This window comes from Stegostoma tigrinum, chromosome 4 (genome assembly GCF_030684315.1).
Source record: "Stegostoma tigrinum isolate sSteTig4 chromosome 4, sSteTig4.hap1, whole genome shotgun sequence".
NCBI lineage: Eukaryota > Metazoa > Chordata > Chondrichthyes > Orectolobiformes > Stegostomatidae > Stegostoma > Stegostoma tigrinum.
This window is the reverse complement of record NC_081357.1, coordinates 113719256-113736468: the sequence shown is the minus strand read 5'-3', so window position 1 is coordinate 113736468 and position 17213 is coordinate 113719256. Positions and strand designations below refer to the sequence as shown.

At 38.1% G+C, this 17213-nt stretch overlaps 1 protein-coding gene across 4 annotated transcripts in view; it reads right to left on the bottom strand.

Moving 5' to 3' along the window:
* Positions 1-2550: 2550 nt before the first annotated feature.
* mboat2b (membrane bound O-acyltransferase domain containing 2b) overlaps positions 2551-17213 on the bottom strand; it is a 114820-nt gene continuing 100157 nt past the window's right edge. For 3 of the 4 annotated variants that reach the window (XM_048531416.1, XM_048531418.2, XM_048531419.2), the window contains 2 exons: positions 16754-16905; positions 2551-7562 (listed from right to left, as the gene is read on the bottom strand). In XM_048531416.1, coding sequence (XP_048387373.1) covers positions 7376-7562; positions 16754-16905 — 339 coding nt within the window. In that variant the 3' untranslated portion in view covers positions 2551-7375. Of the gene's footprint in view, positions 7563-15796; positions 15916-16753; positions 16906-17213 lie in introns of all 4 variants that reach the window. The other variant, XR_007247580.1, reaches the window with a different exon arrangement.

Sequence of the window (17213 nt, the reverse complement as noted above, 5' to 3'; positions counted from 1 at the left end):
GCTTGAGCAGCACACCCAGAATACTTCAGGCTGTAAACTTGTGATCCCTTCAGAGTCCACTTGCCTTCCTCTTCATGGAGTTAAGCAAGATTTAGCAATGGATCAGTAGGTCTCTAGGTCATTTTACCTTCCCAGTGTTGAAGACTGATTGACAATGAGGTCATCTCCTTTGTGTGTCCAATCAGCGATCTGCTTCATGGCACTTTTCATGAATATTCCTACTCTTCCAATGGCTCTGTGGTTAGCATTACTGCTGCATAGCACCAGGGACTTGGGTTTGATTCCAGCCTTGGATGACTATCTCCATGGAGTTTACATATTTCCACCGCTCCCCCCCCACCGCCTCCTTCGCACGGGTTTTAGTTGGGTACTTCGGTTTCCTCCCACAGTCCAAATGATGTGCACATTAGATGGACTGGCCAAACTCATTACCCCATAATGTCCAGGGATATGCGGGCTAGGTGAATTAGCCATGAGAAATGCAGGGCTACAGGTTTAAAGTAGGGGCAGGGTTTGGGTGGGATGTTCTTCAGAGGGCTGGTACAGACTCAATGGGTCAAATGGAATTTTTCCACATTATAGGGATTCTCTGATTCTATGGAGGAGGCAAGGTAGTTCTTACGCTAGGAAGATGGCTACAGTCATAGCATTGATAGATGTCTCTACCATCTGTGCATGTAAGCAGAGGAACCTGTGGCACGTTTACAGATTTCCCATTGTTCTAGTATCTGCTTCTTCAGTGGTTACTCCTGATGCTTTGAATTGTGAAAGTTGAGCGCTGCTATTCCTGCTTTCAATGTCTTGAAGATTGCACACAGCTGTCACTTTCTCTCTTACATGTGGCTCAGCAGCTCGTGCACCCGTTCTAAATCTGTGTCAATTCCCAACCAAGACAGAGTAGCTGTGTCAGAGGTTCCATTAGAATGATGCCTGCTCAGATAGTGGCTCCTCCTCTTAAGTCTCATGGTTCGATGGCAAATAATAGCACCTCATCCACTAGTGACCAAGTGGCAGAGAATCTAGTTAACAACTTCACTACCTATATCCTTTTACCAGATGTTGATTTGGACTTCTATAGTCAAAGGCCTCAGAATCATGACCATCACTTTCGTTGCAATGCGCAGATAAAACCTGGACATTGCCCTCTGTGATAGGCTGCTATGCTGAAATCTGTGCAACCACCACTGCCTCTCCCATCTGTGAGACTACAAGAAAGGAGGCACAGACTACATCCCATACACCTCTACTTCTTTCCCTGCATATTAGGGTCATGTCTCATAGCCACTCATTAGGACTGCACCACTTTAAATAGTTATCAGTCCATAATTTGGAGGCAAGCTACAAATGGCTATTGCAGTGTCCAGATTCAGAGCTTACCTGTACTTGACAGTTTTCCAGTTTGATGCAGTAATGCGGTTCACTGTGCATGGTGGTCGCTGATCACTCTGCCATAGGTTACTCCCCTTAGGGCTTGTGAGCACGCAGGGCTGCAACCTTGTAGTCACACATGGCTCTCACCGTGCAATTCCTTACATTAATTGAAGTACTTCTGGAATTGCAACCATTTTCATTCAAGTACCCACAGACTGTTTTCTCAGTCACCTCCAGCCATTTTGTTTAAAAGAAAACAGGGTGTTGGCCTTCTTCCCCCTTTATTCTCAGATTGCAGGAGCACCTCAAATGAAACAAGGAGCCATACTGCCCTTTGCTAAAGCAATTATCCACTGGCTCACTTCTGCTGCAATACTCTCTCTGCTCTGTGTGCAGCATGTTTGAAGAGGGCCTTCAGACTACCCACTAGAACTAACTCCTGCCAAGTACCAGCTACCTGCTGGATTGGATACTGACACCGCCCACATGATCCACAATGACCATGTCAGGCCATAGGTTCCTTTAGTAAACACTAGTTCAATCTCAGACTAGAAGTCAAATCATTAAATAACTTTGGGGGAGTCAAGAGGCCCGTGATGTGGGGCTGGGAATTATAAGCATGTATGTAAAAATTAACAATGAGGTTTTGGATAGCCTAATACTAAAACACTAATTAAAACATTTGATAATTGGACAATGAGTTGCAATGGCATCCATTTATAGCAATGGAAATCACAAAAGTTACATAGTTCCTCAAGTCTGAAATTATGTCCCCACAAGAGACAAAAACAGAAATTACTGGAAAAAGCTCAGGTCTGGCAGCATCTGTGGAAAGAATCAGAGTTCACATTTTCCCTTCTTCAGAAGTTCTGAAGGATGAGTGCAGCCAAAATATTAACTCTGTTTTCTGTCTACAGATGCTGCCAGACCTGCCGAATTTTTCAGCAATTTCTGTTTTTGCTTCTGATTTCCAGCATCCACCGTTCTTTCATTTTTTAAAAAAATGTCCCATAACAGACCATTTTTAACACTATTCATTCAATAGAATGAAACCCAACTCCAGAATTGTATTCAAATTCTTTTGCAGACAAATTCTTAGCAATTATTTTAATCACATTTTGACACAAACACACAAAATGAAACAATTTATATGAAGTTACAATCACTCAAACAGCTGGCATCATATCAAAACAATGAAAAATTGCTAACATTAAATACAAAGCTAAAGAATTTTTCAATGACATCAGTGCAGAACATTTTCTCTGTAGTGTAAAGTACAAAATATTTTACAGAGTTCAAAACTTTGTAATATTTTACTGTATGGATTAAAAAGACAGTGAAAACTAGAAAGGCATATTTTGGTGATTATAATTTAGTTTAAGCACATAAGATTAAAAACACTGAGCCACTAAGCATTTATTCCCAAAGGGAAAAAAAAGTAGCTACAATTCCTTTCTACAGTGGCATTAATAGAAAAATAAAAATTGCTTACAAAGTCTGCATTTGTAAAAAGGTTTTCCCCTCCCCCCTCCTCGTTTGAACCATTTCTGAAACCAATTTGAGATAAATACATTTGTGGTGGTCAAATCTGAAAACAATAAGAGATCCCGAGGTGTATTGTCATCTTTTTCGGAAGAGATGACCATCAGATGAAATTTAGATCATAAGACTTAGGAGCAGATTTTGCCATTCAGCCCATTGAGTCTACACTGCAATTCAATGAGATCATGACCGATCTGGCAATCCTCAACTCCCCTCTTCTGCATATTGCAACAATTCTAATATAAATACTTTATCTATATCTTTAATATCTTACCTGCTGCTAGTGGTTTAAAAGACAAATTGTCTTCAGTTTTCCTGTATATGATTTACCTTACTATGATCCTTTTTTAGTACAATGAAAAGTTTGAACAATTTTTTGTAACCTGTAAACTTGATACAACCATTACATCATTACACTGCAACGGCAGATGGATCAAAATTCTACTATAACTTTGCATTGCATTGTCTTAATATAACCCAGAACTAGCACTTGAAACAAAGGCAATTAAAAAGCAAGAAACAGAACTCAGATTTTGTTTGACCCTCAAAAGCTGTCCTTAAGCCAGTGCTAAGCATAAGTAATGGATCAGATACGTTATAAGATGATAAATACTGTTTATCCATATTTATAGAGAAACACAATTCTTGGCTTTTTTCACACTATCTTATTTCATTCTTAACTTCCATGTTGAACCAGACATACACTCTAAAGGTCAGCCCTGAAGTGATGAATCTCAAAAATGTTGGAAGTGCTCAGTAATAAGTTGGAAATAAACTTTAATTTGAAGGTTTATACATGTAACAAGATTTAATATACCTGAATAAATACATGATAATTATGCAATCATTCATTGTAGTTTCTGAAACAGAGAGCTTATTTTAGATGATTGTGTTTACAGCATAATAATAGTTATTTCTTTAAACATAAAAATGGTGGTCAACTATGTTTCAAATATGTCACTAGTGAAATAGCATCAATAAATTTAATGAACACATATTTTCCCCCCAGCACAGCTATGAAGACCCAGCTTACGGACTACCCATGGTTGTTGACAATACATCAGTGATGAAATATAAGAGGGAACCTAATTATTTAGAACCTGCACAATAGCAAGAGCTCAAATTTTAGCTACAATGTAGCTAGCACTATCAATTCATGAAGAATTTTCAATTTAGTCCGGAAACGATTTCAGATTAATTTTTTTTAATTGAGCAAGTAGTAGAGTTTTTAATTTAAAACTAATTGACACTAAAAATGTAAAATTCTAGGAATTCAAGAAACATTTATTTTCCAATATTTCCAAATATTACTCAATTCTGTTAAGAATTCTTGCATCTGATACAATTGCTCTGCTCTAATTAATCAGCTGATTCAAAACCCAACTACAATTAGGAGACCTGGGGAGGGCAACATAATATCACTTGTCTGGCTAAAAGTAATAGTTAAATTGACTAGTAGGGATTTCAAAAAGAAATTTTCCTGCTCGACAACATTCAAAATACTGAAAAGAGAACAGGTATGATTTGGAGAAAATCCTGTAGCTGTAATCTATGTGGACTTTGGGAAAGCCTCTGTCAAAATACTATGTTTAAGCTCGCTAAGGTTTAGAAGTATGAGTTACAGAAATGATAATATACTAGAATAAAGATTGCTTAGCAGGGAGGAAGCAGAGCACAGGGGCTTTACAGCAATGGGAAGAGATACTGGTGCTCAAGAAGATGTAGCATTGATTCACTAGCATAGATTCACTTGCATATTAGCTTATTAAGAAGGAAATACAAAGACAGGTTTGAAAAATTGGGTATTTTCTCACTGAAACAATATCCTATTACTTTGTAAATTTCAAAGTACTTAAAATTCTTGAAGAACGAGACAGGATGGTAAAAGCCTATTTCAAGTTGAGAGCAAGAGATCAAAGATACAGGACTAAAAATGTAAGAAATTCAGAATAGGAGAATTTATAAAAGATGAAGAGCTGAAAGTTTGTGGAATTCACTTCTTGGATTAATAGTTGAAACAGAATCTATAAATTAACATTTTTAAATAGATAAAAAGGAAGTTGGGTGGAGAAATTAACAATATTTTGACATAAACATGATTCAAACCATTTGCTCAAAAGCACACATACATACAGACTGGTACACATTGCAGTTTCTGTGTGTTCATATATCTCAGGAAAAGCCCTTCAAAAAAAAATTGCTGCTCCATACATTCTAGTTGAAACATGGCTTTTATAAAATTAAGTAAGGACAATATTGCAGAGATGTTATCACTTGCAAGAAATTTTTTTATGGAAAGGGGCGGCAAATTCTTCGGGTCTGTTTGTAAGTAGGTTTAAAAATAATTACGCGCAGATGACTGTTACAGATGATCATCATGAAGAACATCAAATATCATCAGCATAACAATGTGAAGCCAAGTGGGAAAAAGTGGTTCTTGGAATCAGTTCAAACTATAGGCACTGTAAAATAATCATAAGTTTACATTCTGTGACTCCAAAATTAGTATCTGTGAAAATCAAATTGTATGCATATGTTAAACAGTAGGCTATACGACAGTAATGAAACCGTCCCCCGTAGTCCTCATTTTAAATTATCATTAAGATTTTACTTTTATAAATTGAACCAAGCTGGACGGTTATTGATAGTATTTTTTGCAATTAATCTTGGAGCAGCAAGTAAAAGTGATTTACGAAGAAAATGGCATCGCAATGTAATTGCAGATTATGGAAATGACTGCAGTCAGAATTAAAACAACGATTTGTTGTTAACTCTGCAAATTGAGGAGTTGTTTCTTCCAGCTTCCTTGAAACATTCCTGACAAAAATCATTCTGATAATAAAAGAGGAAGGAATTCTCAAGTGAAACCTTTTAATTCTCAATTTCTAAATATGCACCCTTTAAAATGTCACGTGCAGTTTATAGTTTGGACACTAAATGCAAAAAGACAAACCGTGCCCCTATAATTTAAAAAAAACCCAAACCTCACACCTAAATTTAATGAACGAAAGTTCTATATATTTACTATCCTGGTAACTAAAATCTCAATGTCCCTGTGCATGTTGCACACTGCAATTTTTACACATAGAACAGTGTCTCATTGAAAGCTTTATATTGAAAAAAAAATTCTTTTACTTTTCCAGGCTTCTACTCCAAGCATAGTGTTTAACCTCAATAGGCAATGTCACTTACATAATTACATGGAACAAATCAGAAGAGTGTCATCCTGAAGTGCATTTAACATTTTCCTGCTGATTGATGCAATTCACATCAGTGAAACAGATATAAATTAAACCAATACTATCTGGTCAGGGAATTGATGCTGTCAGCTTTAAGCTCCTTTGTACCTTTCAACACAATCTTTGCCAAGCATGTATTTACCCAAAAGCTAATTCAATGGAAGTCCTGGGTGCTGTAAATCCTGTGAAGCCAATGCTCCTTATGTTCAGATCAGGCAGTGAAAAATACATTCAAAGGAAAAAGTCTTGTTTTCAGGTTCACTCAACAGGTTCTCATAACTATTTGCTGTTGAAAATAATCAAACTAATTCTCTTGAAGACCCTTGGGTCTGGAGTCAGTTCAGGCCCCAACTTTGGATTTGCACATCATGGCTACAGTTGCAGGTGAAAATGCAAGGTCAGATGGCTTAACTTAGATATGGTTTTCCAAAACTTCCCAAAATAACAACTGGAAGAAGAGGGGAGAGGATAATAGCTAGCTTTATTTTAAGAAAAACACTAATTAATCTAACCTTAATGTAAATTTTTAAAATCACATAGTACACAAGATCACAGTATTTTTCAGTCAGTTGATTCATAAAAGAATACAAGAGCAAAACAGGATCAACCAAGAAAACTTGCAAACTCTTTAAGATGGAAAAAAGTATGAAGCAAGTGGTTTGATCACCCCATTACACTGAAGTTATGTTAATTTTCACAGATCAGCTGTAGCTATTTAGGATGAGTCATTGTCAGCAAGACTTATCCACCTCTAGCTATTTTAATTGCATAAAGCGCCATACATGGGATCACATACAGTTTTGGTTTTGTACAAAAGATTCTAGTGGGACTGGCTGTGGATGACTTCAGATAGTACAACTTCATGGCTTATCTAAAAATGCAGTTACAATAACCTCTCAAAGGCAACATTTCCATAAAAAGGTAAAGAAAACAATAATCTCTAGACTGAAGTAGTGTGCATAGTAGCAATCAATTGCAACCAGTTATGGTCAGCATAGTGCAGCTGATCACATTACTTTCATTCCTTCTCCGCTTTAGTTAAATATAAATGAGTTTTGTTTCCGTGCTGCCTTTCAAACAAATTATTTATATAGTATATTGTTGCTTCAGGATACTTTGCAGAAGTCCAACAGCACAAAACCCTCTTCAATACGCTATCAGTAGTTAAAGAAGGTAATAAGTTTAATTGCAGTCCTAGCTTCTCATTCAAATGCACTTGGTGTTCACGAAGATCTTGGGATCTGGTTCAAGTTGTTATTTGTAGCAGAATGACTGTTCATAGTCAGCACATTATCCACTTCTTTCAATTTCTGCTTTGAGTGATTCTGTTCATTTTCCTTTTTTCTTGGCTTCATTGGCAATACCAGTATGACCAACAGGGCAACAATATGGAGACCATAATACCAAGATCTAAGGGGGATGGGGAGGAGAAGAAAGAAAAAGAAAGAGTCAGATTAGTCATGATTATTAGGTGTAAATTAAATTGATTGAATATTCATTCAGTGCTAAGAAAGCTACACATCTAGAAACAATGTTTGTCATGCAATCAATTACAGGGCAAAACTGAGCACTTAAAACAGAGATAATGGGAACTTTGACCTACAGCACCAAATGTATCCCTTCAATAATACTCCATCATAAAACCAAGAATTGGTAGGAACAATGAACTTTTTTAACCAGATGCATGAAATATGTACATGTTCCACATTGCATTTAACCTTTAAAACATCCTCAGATTGTAACTCCTCCTCTCCTGTGGCAGTTCATACTTAGAGGACAGACAGAATTGAGAGATATTCCTTACCTATTTAAAATGCATGACCAAATGCCTTAAAAAAATTAAGTTTAAAATTACACAAAGGGAATAACCCCAAATGGTTAGATGATGCGTGAACCGCAAAGCCCAGAGGAAAGATGTCAGCCGTACCAAGTATACTTTACATCATTCAGGGATTCACGGACAACTAACCGTTGTTCTCATTTTCTTTAAGTTGTCTTATATATGCAAACTCACTACCCCAATAATAATCTCCAAAAATGATGGAAGATCCATCTACTTAAGGTGGCATTCCCAAAGTAGGAGGCATTAAATGAATTAACTGAACAATGATTTACAAAGTCTAGTAATCTTGCTTTGTTTCGAACCTAAAAAGGGATTCTAGTGATTAAATGTAATTTTTAAACTGATAAAATTCCGTGATTTTACTTTTTGTGAAAGTTGTGAATAGATTTAAAGTTGCTTGCAACTTCTGCCTTACAGACGTTAGAAATAAGAAATCACTCCTAACCTTGTCTAAAATGGAGGCAACTGCTTTTATTAGGCCAATGAGAGTTTCATAAAATCCTTACAGCGTGGAAGCAGGCCATTCAGCCCATTGAATCCTCGCTGATCCTCCGAAGAGCATTCCCCCTATCTGTGTAACCTCACATTTCTCATGGCTAATCCATGTAGCCTGCACATCCATGGATACTATGGGCAATTTAGCATATTTGGACTGTGGGACGAAATTGGAGCACCCGGGGAAAATGCATGCAGACACCAGGAGAACATGCAAACTCCACACACAGTCGCAAGGGTGGAATCAAACCTGGGTGCCTGGCGCCGAGGCAGCAGTGCTCACCGCTGAGCCACCCATCTTATAGCGTAATAATATTTTTTTTCTGATAAAGACAACTGCACAAAATTTGACTGGTGCATTAACATTGATTTAATGGGTAACAGTGATTTGCTTAATTTGATTTGCTTTCATATAAAATTAAAATTTTCAAAAATGCAACCATAACTTTAGGATCGGGAGAAACAGCAATATAGCTATCCATAGGGAAGGATCCATCAAACTACCAGACAACTAGAGGAACTAAATTATTAGCTATTAAACAAAAAGTGGCAAATAAATTAAGTCGAACTGCTTGACTTAAAATGTGATTCTAATTGAGTTGACAGACTTGGTAAAGTTGGAGAATTGATCCAAGGAAACTGCATCAGTTTTAAATTTATTCTCAGTTTAGCTACAAAACGAATAAAGCAAGTTACATTATTAGGGAAACTCCAGAAAGCTCACAGCTGCTGTGTGGTGGCATGGTGGCTCAGTGGTTAGCACTGCTGCCTCACAGCGACAGGGTATCAAGGTTGATTCCATCCTCGGGCAACTGTCTGTGTGGAGTTTGCATATTCTTCCAGAGCCTACATAGGTTTTCTCTGGGTGCTCCGGTTTCGTCTCGCAGTCCAACCAAGTGCAAGTCAGGTGGCATGGCCATGCTAAATTACCCATAGTGTTCAGGGTTATGTAGATTAGGTTAGTTAGGATTACAGGGATGGGGTGGGAAGTAGAGATCTGGTTGGGATGCTCTTCAGAGGGTCGGTGTGGTCTTGTTGGGGCGATGGCCTGTTTTCACACTGTAGGGATTCAATGGAGCCAGGTGGTAAACTGCATGGTTGTTAGGTGGGCAAAAGTTTGAGACTTTGGTATCCCTTATGAATATTTTTAAATTTCTAAATCAAACAAATGTAACAACTTATACATGGTAAAATGATGTGCAAACTCCCTTGACTTGAAAATTATCAGTAAGTGCAGTTTGGAGAATTGAACTTGTACTTTGAGTCAGAGATAATGGATTCTCCAGCATCTGCAGTTCCCAAGATAACAAAGTGTGAAGCTGGATGAACACAGCAGGCCAAGCAGCATCTCAGGAGCACAAAAGTTGACGTTTCAGGCCTAGACCCTTCATCAGAGAGGGGGAATGGGTCTAGGCCCGAAACATCAGCTTTTGTGCTCCTGAGATGCTGCTTGGCCTGCTGTGTTCATCCAGCTTCACACTTTATTATCTTGTACTTTGTGTATTGGCTGAATACAGACATATGATCTGAACCTCTGCTACAAGCACCTTTGTGAGCAGTCTGTGGTTATCATTAAACACATACAACTTGAAAATGGTTCCAGGAATGGTGCAGCTTGAACGTGTGTAGATTTCAAGAGCCGTAAGAGCCAACCACTAAAAGGAACAGCAAGGGAGGAGTTAAAATAGTCTCCAACTTTGAATTACTGGGGGAGTCAAAATGGTGACACCTTTTACACTTCCTGTTGCTGTGGAAGTAAAAAGGAATTTTTAAAAGAATTGGATTTTCTTCCACTGTGAAGCAAAAACTATGAAATAGGCTCAGAATTAAATAAAAGACTGAACAAATGAAAACAGTAGCAACCCTTGCACCAGTGTTAGGAAAAAGGCATGCTACATCAGTATTGTAGCCTAAATAAGCCGTTCAAATAAAAACTGAACTGTGATTTCCTGAGAGTTATGTCCCAGACACGTGGGCATGATCTGAGATGAAGGAAATGCAGTTCTGGGCAAAATACATTTTATGGTGGCTTGCCCTTCAGGGAGTACACAAAGGGGTAAAAACCAACTTCAACTGGTGCTAGTGGGATGCTTGTGCTTATGGTTCATTATCCATTGTGCTGCAGTCTGCTATGAAGGAACACAGCTGAGAACGTCCACTAGACACTAGATAAAGAGAAATAAAGTCTCTCCCTGATTGCGGTGAACAAGTTAGCACAGCTATGGTTGAAAGCAACCGGACAAACTCCTTTCAGCTAACTGCAGAGCCAAGAATGGCCAAACACTGCTCAGCTGCCAAAGTCAGCACTGCTCAAACCACCTGCCTTAACAGCTGTAAATGTTTCATAAATCTATTTGTCAAGGACAAGCCAAAGTCATACTATAACTGTCCACCTCCTGATTTCTAAATCAGTGTGAGGTACATTTTATGATATTTTCTCATGAAGCTAAGAAACAGATTCTTTCATTAACTAAAGAGAGTTTGATTAAATTGGCTACTTCTAAAACAAAACATATTTGAGCTAGGAAAAGATTTCCATGAAGGATTGGATCCTTTCTAGGTTAATTTTGTTTCAACTAACTGAGGAAATGGGTTGAGTAAAGAACAGGAGCTAGTCCATCTGACCTTATCTGGGACCATAACCATTTGGGGGTATCCCATCTAGGAATTACAATTAATTGGGGATCCTCACCAAAGGATCAGTTGTAACAGTGACCACTCCAATACACTAAGCTGATTCCTAAGAGTCTGAACAACTAAAAGATAATCTCAAAAATAACAAACATTATGCTTAAGCATGAGAAATCCAGGAGAAAAAGAGCATTAGAGAAGAGAAACTTGCTCTCAAAAACACACGTAGAAGCTCCAAGGTTGGCAATTACCCAGTCACAGCACATTAATAGGAGAACTGTCGAGGCTTTGGAATATTCTGAGACACATGTCAGTTCAAATGAAAATAACTTTGGGGCAGAAAAGAGAGAGAAATATTTGCAGAAGAGCCAGCACAAAGATCAAGGCCAGAAAATAGGTTACAAATAATGTCGAGGACATTGAAAAGAAAAGGAGACAAAAATAGAAATTGCTAGGAAATATCTCAGCAGGACTGGCAGCATCTGTGGAGAGAAACCACAGTTAATATTTGAGGTTCAGTGACCCTTCCTCAGGAACTGATGGTAACTGGAGAAATGTCAGTTTATATGCAAAAGACAGGGTGTGGAGAGGGGGTAAAGAGTAAATGGTAGGTGGATATAGAGCCCAACGAGAGAGCAGACATTAGACAAGGGAGTGGATAATGATCTGGCTAGGAGAGTGAATAACTCTTAAATGGTTATAGGCTAATAGTTTCCTAGCTACCTGAAGTTCTGAAGAAGGATCACTCAGCCCAAAACGTTAATTTGGATTTCTCTCCACAGATACTGCCAGACCTGCTGAGCTTTTCCAACAATCTCTGTTTGGTTCTCCAATTTACAGCAACTGCAGTTCTTTAGGCTTTTAAAAAGAGCACATCTTATAATGGGGAAAGCTGTAACTACTAAAGAAGCTAAATTACTTCACATGTAATTGTTGCCAGAAAATAGATGAAGTTTATAAAGGTAACTGTTGGAGAAATGTCAGCCTATGATTCCCATGAACCATTACATCATGCTACAGATTGACTCATCAGCTCTAAGTGTTGACAAATGGTTTGTGAATGGTAGAATAATGGCTGCAGAAGGAAAGCATCAAGTGAATCTGAAGTGTCAGCTTGACACCAACACTTGATGCAACATCATGAACTTCACGTATCTGTGCAAAGTTGCTCAAGTTGATGACCCAAAAATTTTTAAAATCAATACCAGTTTGGGAGAAACAGTGACAGCGAAGTTTGTCTACAAGTCATTTCAAAGCATTTTCATCAACTGCTTCTATCTGCTCCAGAAACAAAGAATGATACTTTGCTTGCAGAGACATCACCTGGATGTGAAATACAAGCAAGGGAAAAAAAAATGTTTAAAATAGAAGGCGATGTCTTCAGACACAAAGCATTAACCCTCCAAAGATGCTGCCAGACCTGAGGAGTTTCTCTCACGTTGTTTGTTTTCATTTCAGATTTCTAGCATTTGCAGAATTTTGCTGTTATTTGAGAAAATAATGAAGTCTCGTTCAGGGCTACAGTGCTTGTATGCAAGTGTACTGAGTGTGATAACTAAGATTAGGGAATTACGAGTGAAGATTGACACGTGAAAATATGATGTTGTGGCGATAATAGAGACCGACTCATGGACCAAGAGAATGGGTGTTTAATATTCTTTGTTCAAAAAAATGGAAAGCAGGAGGAGGAGGTGTGGTGATATTGGTTGAGGGCAACATTGCAGTACTGGAGAAAGGAAGATGTGCCAAGAGGATTCAAGGACAGAATCAACTGGGGTGGAGCTAAGGAACAGTGTGCAATTTACCCACAGGGAACAGCAGAGGTATTAAATTAATACCTTGTGGTCTTAACCAAGGGGCAAGAAGTGTTAGATAGACTGTCAGTACTTGAAGTTAACAACCCAGGGAGACTAGATAAAGTACGTTCAAGGATAAGAAGGAATTTAGTGGAAACTGAGTGGAAATTGCAGGGGCACTGGCCATAACCTTTCAGTTGTCCTTAGATACAAGAGAGGTGTCAGAGGACTGGAAAACCAAGTATTATGTCCGCGTGAGAAAAAAAAATAAGGATAGAATTAAGTCACAAGGGGGAAAAAAAGCAAGTTGATTAGGAAGAAATAGTATAGATTTATAAAAAAGAAAATGATACTTAAACTAACTTCAGTTTTTTTTTAACTACAGGTAGCAGAAAGGTGCACATAGACCTCAAAGTATTTGATACAGTGCCACAACACAGACTGGAGAGAAAAGTTATAGCAGGAATACAAAACTGGATAAGCAATAGGAAACAGAGTGTAATAGTCCATACGTTTTTGATTTTAGGCAGGATGAGCAGTTGCTCTTCTCAGGGGTTGATATTGGGACCCTTACTTTCTCTGATATATTAATGGTCTAGACCTGGACACTGAGGTCCACTTCAAAGTTTGCAGATGATACACCATGGAAGTATTGTAAACGCAAAAGGGTCAGTACAGAAATTCAGAAGACATTGACATGGTGGAGTGGGCAGATAAGCCACAGATAAAGCTCAATGTGGAGGAATAAGACGTGATGTACTTTGTTCGGAAGAATATGGGCAGACAACATAAAATGGAGTGCAAGAGCAGAGGGAGATGCACGCATATATGCATAGATTATTGAAGATAGAATCTCAGGTGGAGATAACAGCTAATAAAACATACACTATGCTGACCTTTGTAATAATACAAACAAGGGTACAAGGCAAGGAATTTACACGAGCCAAATTAGTCATTACTTGGAGGACTGTGCATAGTTCTGGATGGCACACTGTAGGATTACTAAGGAAATGAACACTTCATGTTTAATTTAGTTATAATCACAAAACATATTCACAGATAAATCAAACATTATAGTATTCTGCTTAACAGTAATCGATGCTCATTTTAGTACTTTGATGTCCGCTTATTGTTGCTTGACAAAGAAATGCAAAATGGGATTGCGAACAGAGTGTGAGGGTAGTGTACTGTTGTTTTAGAGATCCAGGATAAATGCTGTTGATTGTGAGAACATGCAAACTTCAAGATTGATTAAAGGTAAGGTAACATCTTTCCAGCTAATGAACTTTTTAAGAATTGGACATCCGAAAAGTTAGGGAGGGAGTTACTATAAAATAATCGTGACTACTGCTGCACTCCAAACTAGCTTTCATTTGGCACTAGAAGAAAGGCAATTACATTTTACTAAATTTAAATCTTTGTTACAAAGTTCACTCTAATACAATGTGTCTTTCAGCCTGTAACTGTACAATTCATTAGACTTTTGTCACTCAAGCCACTGAGACTGGATGAGTACATCTGAGGATATGAAGGGTATAATTAGCTGAATATAAGAATATTTTATGAATTCACCCTTTTTACATACTATATAACAATTTGTTGAGGCAGCCTTTTGGTGATACTTTGTTTAGTTTTATATAGTTGATGTTATTCTTACACTATTAAACTTTTGTTCCTAAAAAGATTAGTTATACCCATTCTGATAGCTTAAATTTGCGATTTGGCAGAAGGAGAATTTGAATGTTTTGAAGGGAGTATAAAGGTGTTTTACAATAATGGCAAGATAATAAAATGTGAGGCTGGATGAACACAGCAGGCCAAGCAGCATCTCAGGAGCACAAAAGCTGACGTTTCGGGCCTAGACCCTTCATCAGAGAGGGGGATGGGGAGGGAACTGGAATAAATAGGGAGAGAGGGGGAGGCGGACCGAAGATGGAGAGTAAAGAAGATGGGTGGAGAGTATAGGTACTCTCTCCACCTATCTTCTTTACTCTCCATCTTCGGTCCGCCTCCCCCTCTCTCCCTATTTATTCCAGTTCCCTCTCCCCATCCCCCTCTCTGATGAAGGGTCTAGGCCCGAAACGTCAGCTTTTGTGCTCCTGAGATGCTGCTTGGCCTGCTGTGTTCAGCCAGCCTCACATTTTATTATCTTGGAATTCTCCAGCATCTGCAGTTCCCATTATCTCCCCCCCCTTACAATAATGGCTCCAGGTATGGAAAACGTAAGTTAGAGGATAAATGGCAGAATTTGGGACTGTTCTCGTTGAAGAGGTGGTCAAGAAGAGGTCTGAAGTTCACAAACCATAGGATGACTGGACAGAATAGATAATGAGAAACTCTACATGCTTATAAAGAGGACTGGAGCACAAGATCATGCAGATTTAATTTGAAAGGTATCAAGTGTAATGTCACGTCTGGAATGTACTGCCTGGAAATGTGGAGGAGGAAAGTTTAATTCAAACATTCATGTGGTCATTAGGATTATTATTTTCACAGGCCAAATGTGAAAGAGTATGGTGCATAGACCAGAGAATAGCAATAAGTCATAATGTTCTTTTGGGGAGCTTATGTAGCAATTGGCTACAAGGCCTCTTTTTGCACCATAACAAGCGTGGTAAGAAAATACTGCAGGTAATTGCAAGAGCTGAGCATTACAGAGCCAGTCAGGGTACAAATATTCAACATTCTCAACAAACGTCTGCCCACATGGAAAACTGGAACCTACGCGTAACACTTTTCAGCTTGGTCATGTGCACTGAATGCAAATGACATCAAATTACAATTACAGAATTGGTGCTTTCAGTGCAGGCACTATTCAGGTAGATGTGACCTCACCACATGCACAAAGTACAGAACAACCATCAGAGCCAGAGACCCACCATTCTTAAGTAACAGAGTTGGATCAGGACCAAAGTCAAGACCATGGCAACAGTACTCTAGATAGGTCTAACAATCCTCGAAGAAATATGACCCAGGGAACGAGCAGTTATCACTCAGCCTACAACAATGAACACATGATTATGAGTTCCGCATGATTTAACAGTTATGTATGCAATTCACATGTAGTGACTGACAACAAATGAAACCAACTACAGTTAATATGGTTTTGTTAATGAATGTTCATTTTCCTTGTGACTATGTATGTACGTTGGTAATTCGCAACTGCATATTATAGTGCCTGTAATGTTGCTGCTTTTGTGAAAAGCATGTATTCTTCTATTTGGAGAAATACGATTGCAATTGGTGTACTGGCTGGCTTGCCATTGTCATGTGATCTGTATCGCTTCTGCACGTGCCTGTGTTTTACCTGTGCCAGCCATTAAAATACGTCACTTAAAACCACCCAAGTAATAACTTTAATTTGACTTAAAGTGACTTAAAAAGTGTAAAAATATTAATATACAATCTCGGAGTAATCAATTGGCAAAGTGAAAGAAAGATTTTTTAAAAAATAATCAAACTGTTTTAACATATTCACATTATTCTCTTCACTTCTGAAGGGCTGGTTAATTTTTTTAAGCCTCCAAGGTCTGCAAATGAGTGCAGTTAATGAAAACTCAATGATTAATTGAGCTTGGTGGGGCTAAAGGGGGCAAAAGAGGATACAGCACCTAAAGCCAGCCTTGGTATGTCTATTTTGTGTGTTAGTTTTTGAGAAAATTGTTTGTAAAACTCTGAAGAACTTTTCTAAATGCATACATCCTGCGCTGCCATCTTTGACACTGGATGCCGCCTTCTGTCACATATCAATGATAACTGGCTTTTTGTTTGCACATGCGCAACCTTTGTCACCTGTAGGTGGTCAATTTATATGAATCATTCCCTTCTCATCTTACCTGTAAAATTTTAGAGATGACTCTACCGATAGCAAAACAAATGGCACAACGGTGTAACTTATTGCTATCATTGTTGCAATCCAGGTTATTACATCATATAACAGCTTGACAGCTGGTGACTTCAGAAAATAGGATCGAAAGTTGTTTCTAATCTATGAAAATACAATATTTGAGAATAATACTTCAGAGTTTACTGTCTTATAAATAATGCCACAATTTGTCACTTACATTGCAAAAGTGATACTTATGGAGATAAATTACAGGAAAAATCACATATGCACACTGATTTCTTTTCCATCACAGTAATGGATACAGAAGGACCGGATGTGTTCCTACAATACAAGGTCTTGAAGTGCAGAAATAACCCCATAATATTTTGGTTTTAATCGTCATCTTATCAACCTGCCTTCTTGATAAACTGGCACAAATTATATATCTCAAATACCGTGATGTCTGTTTA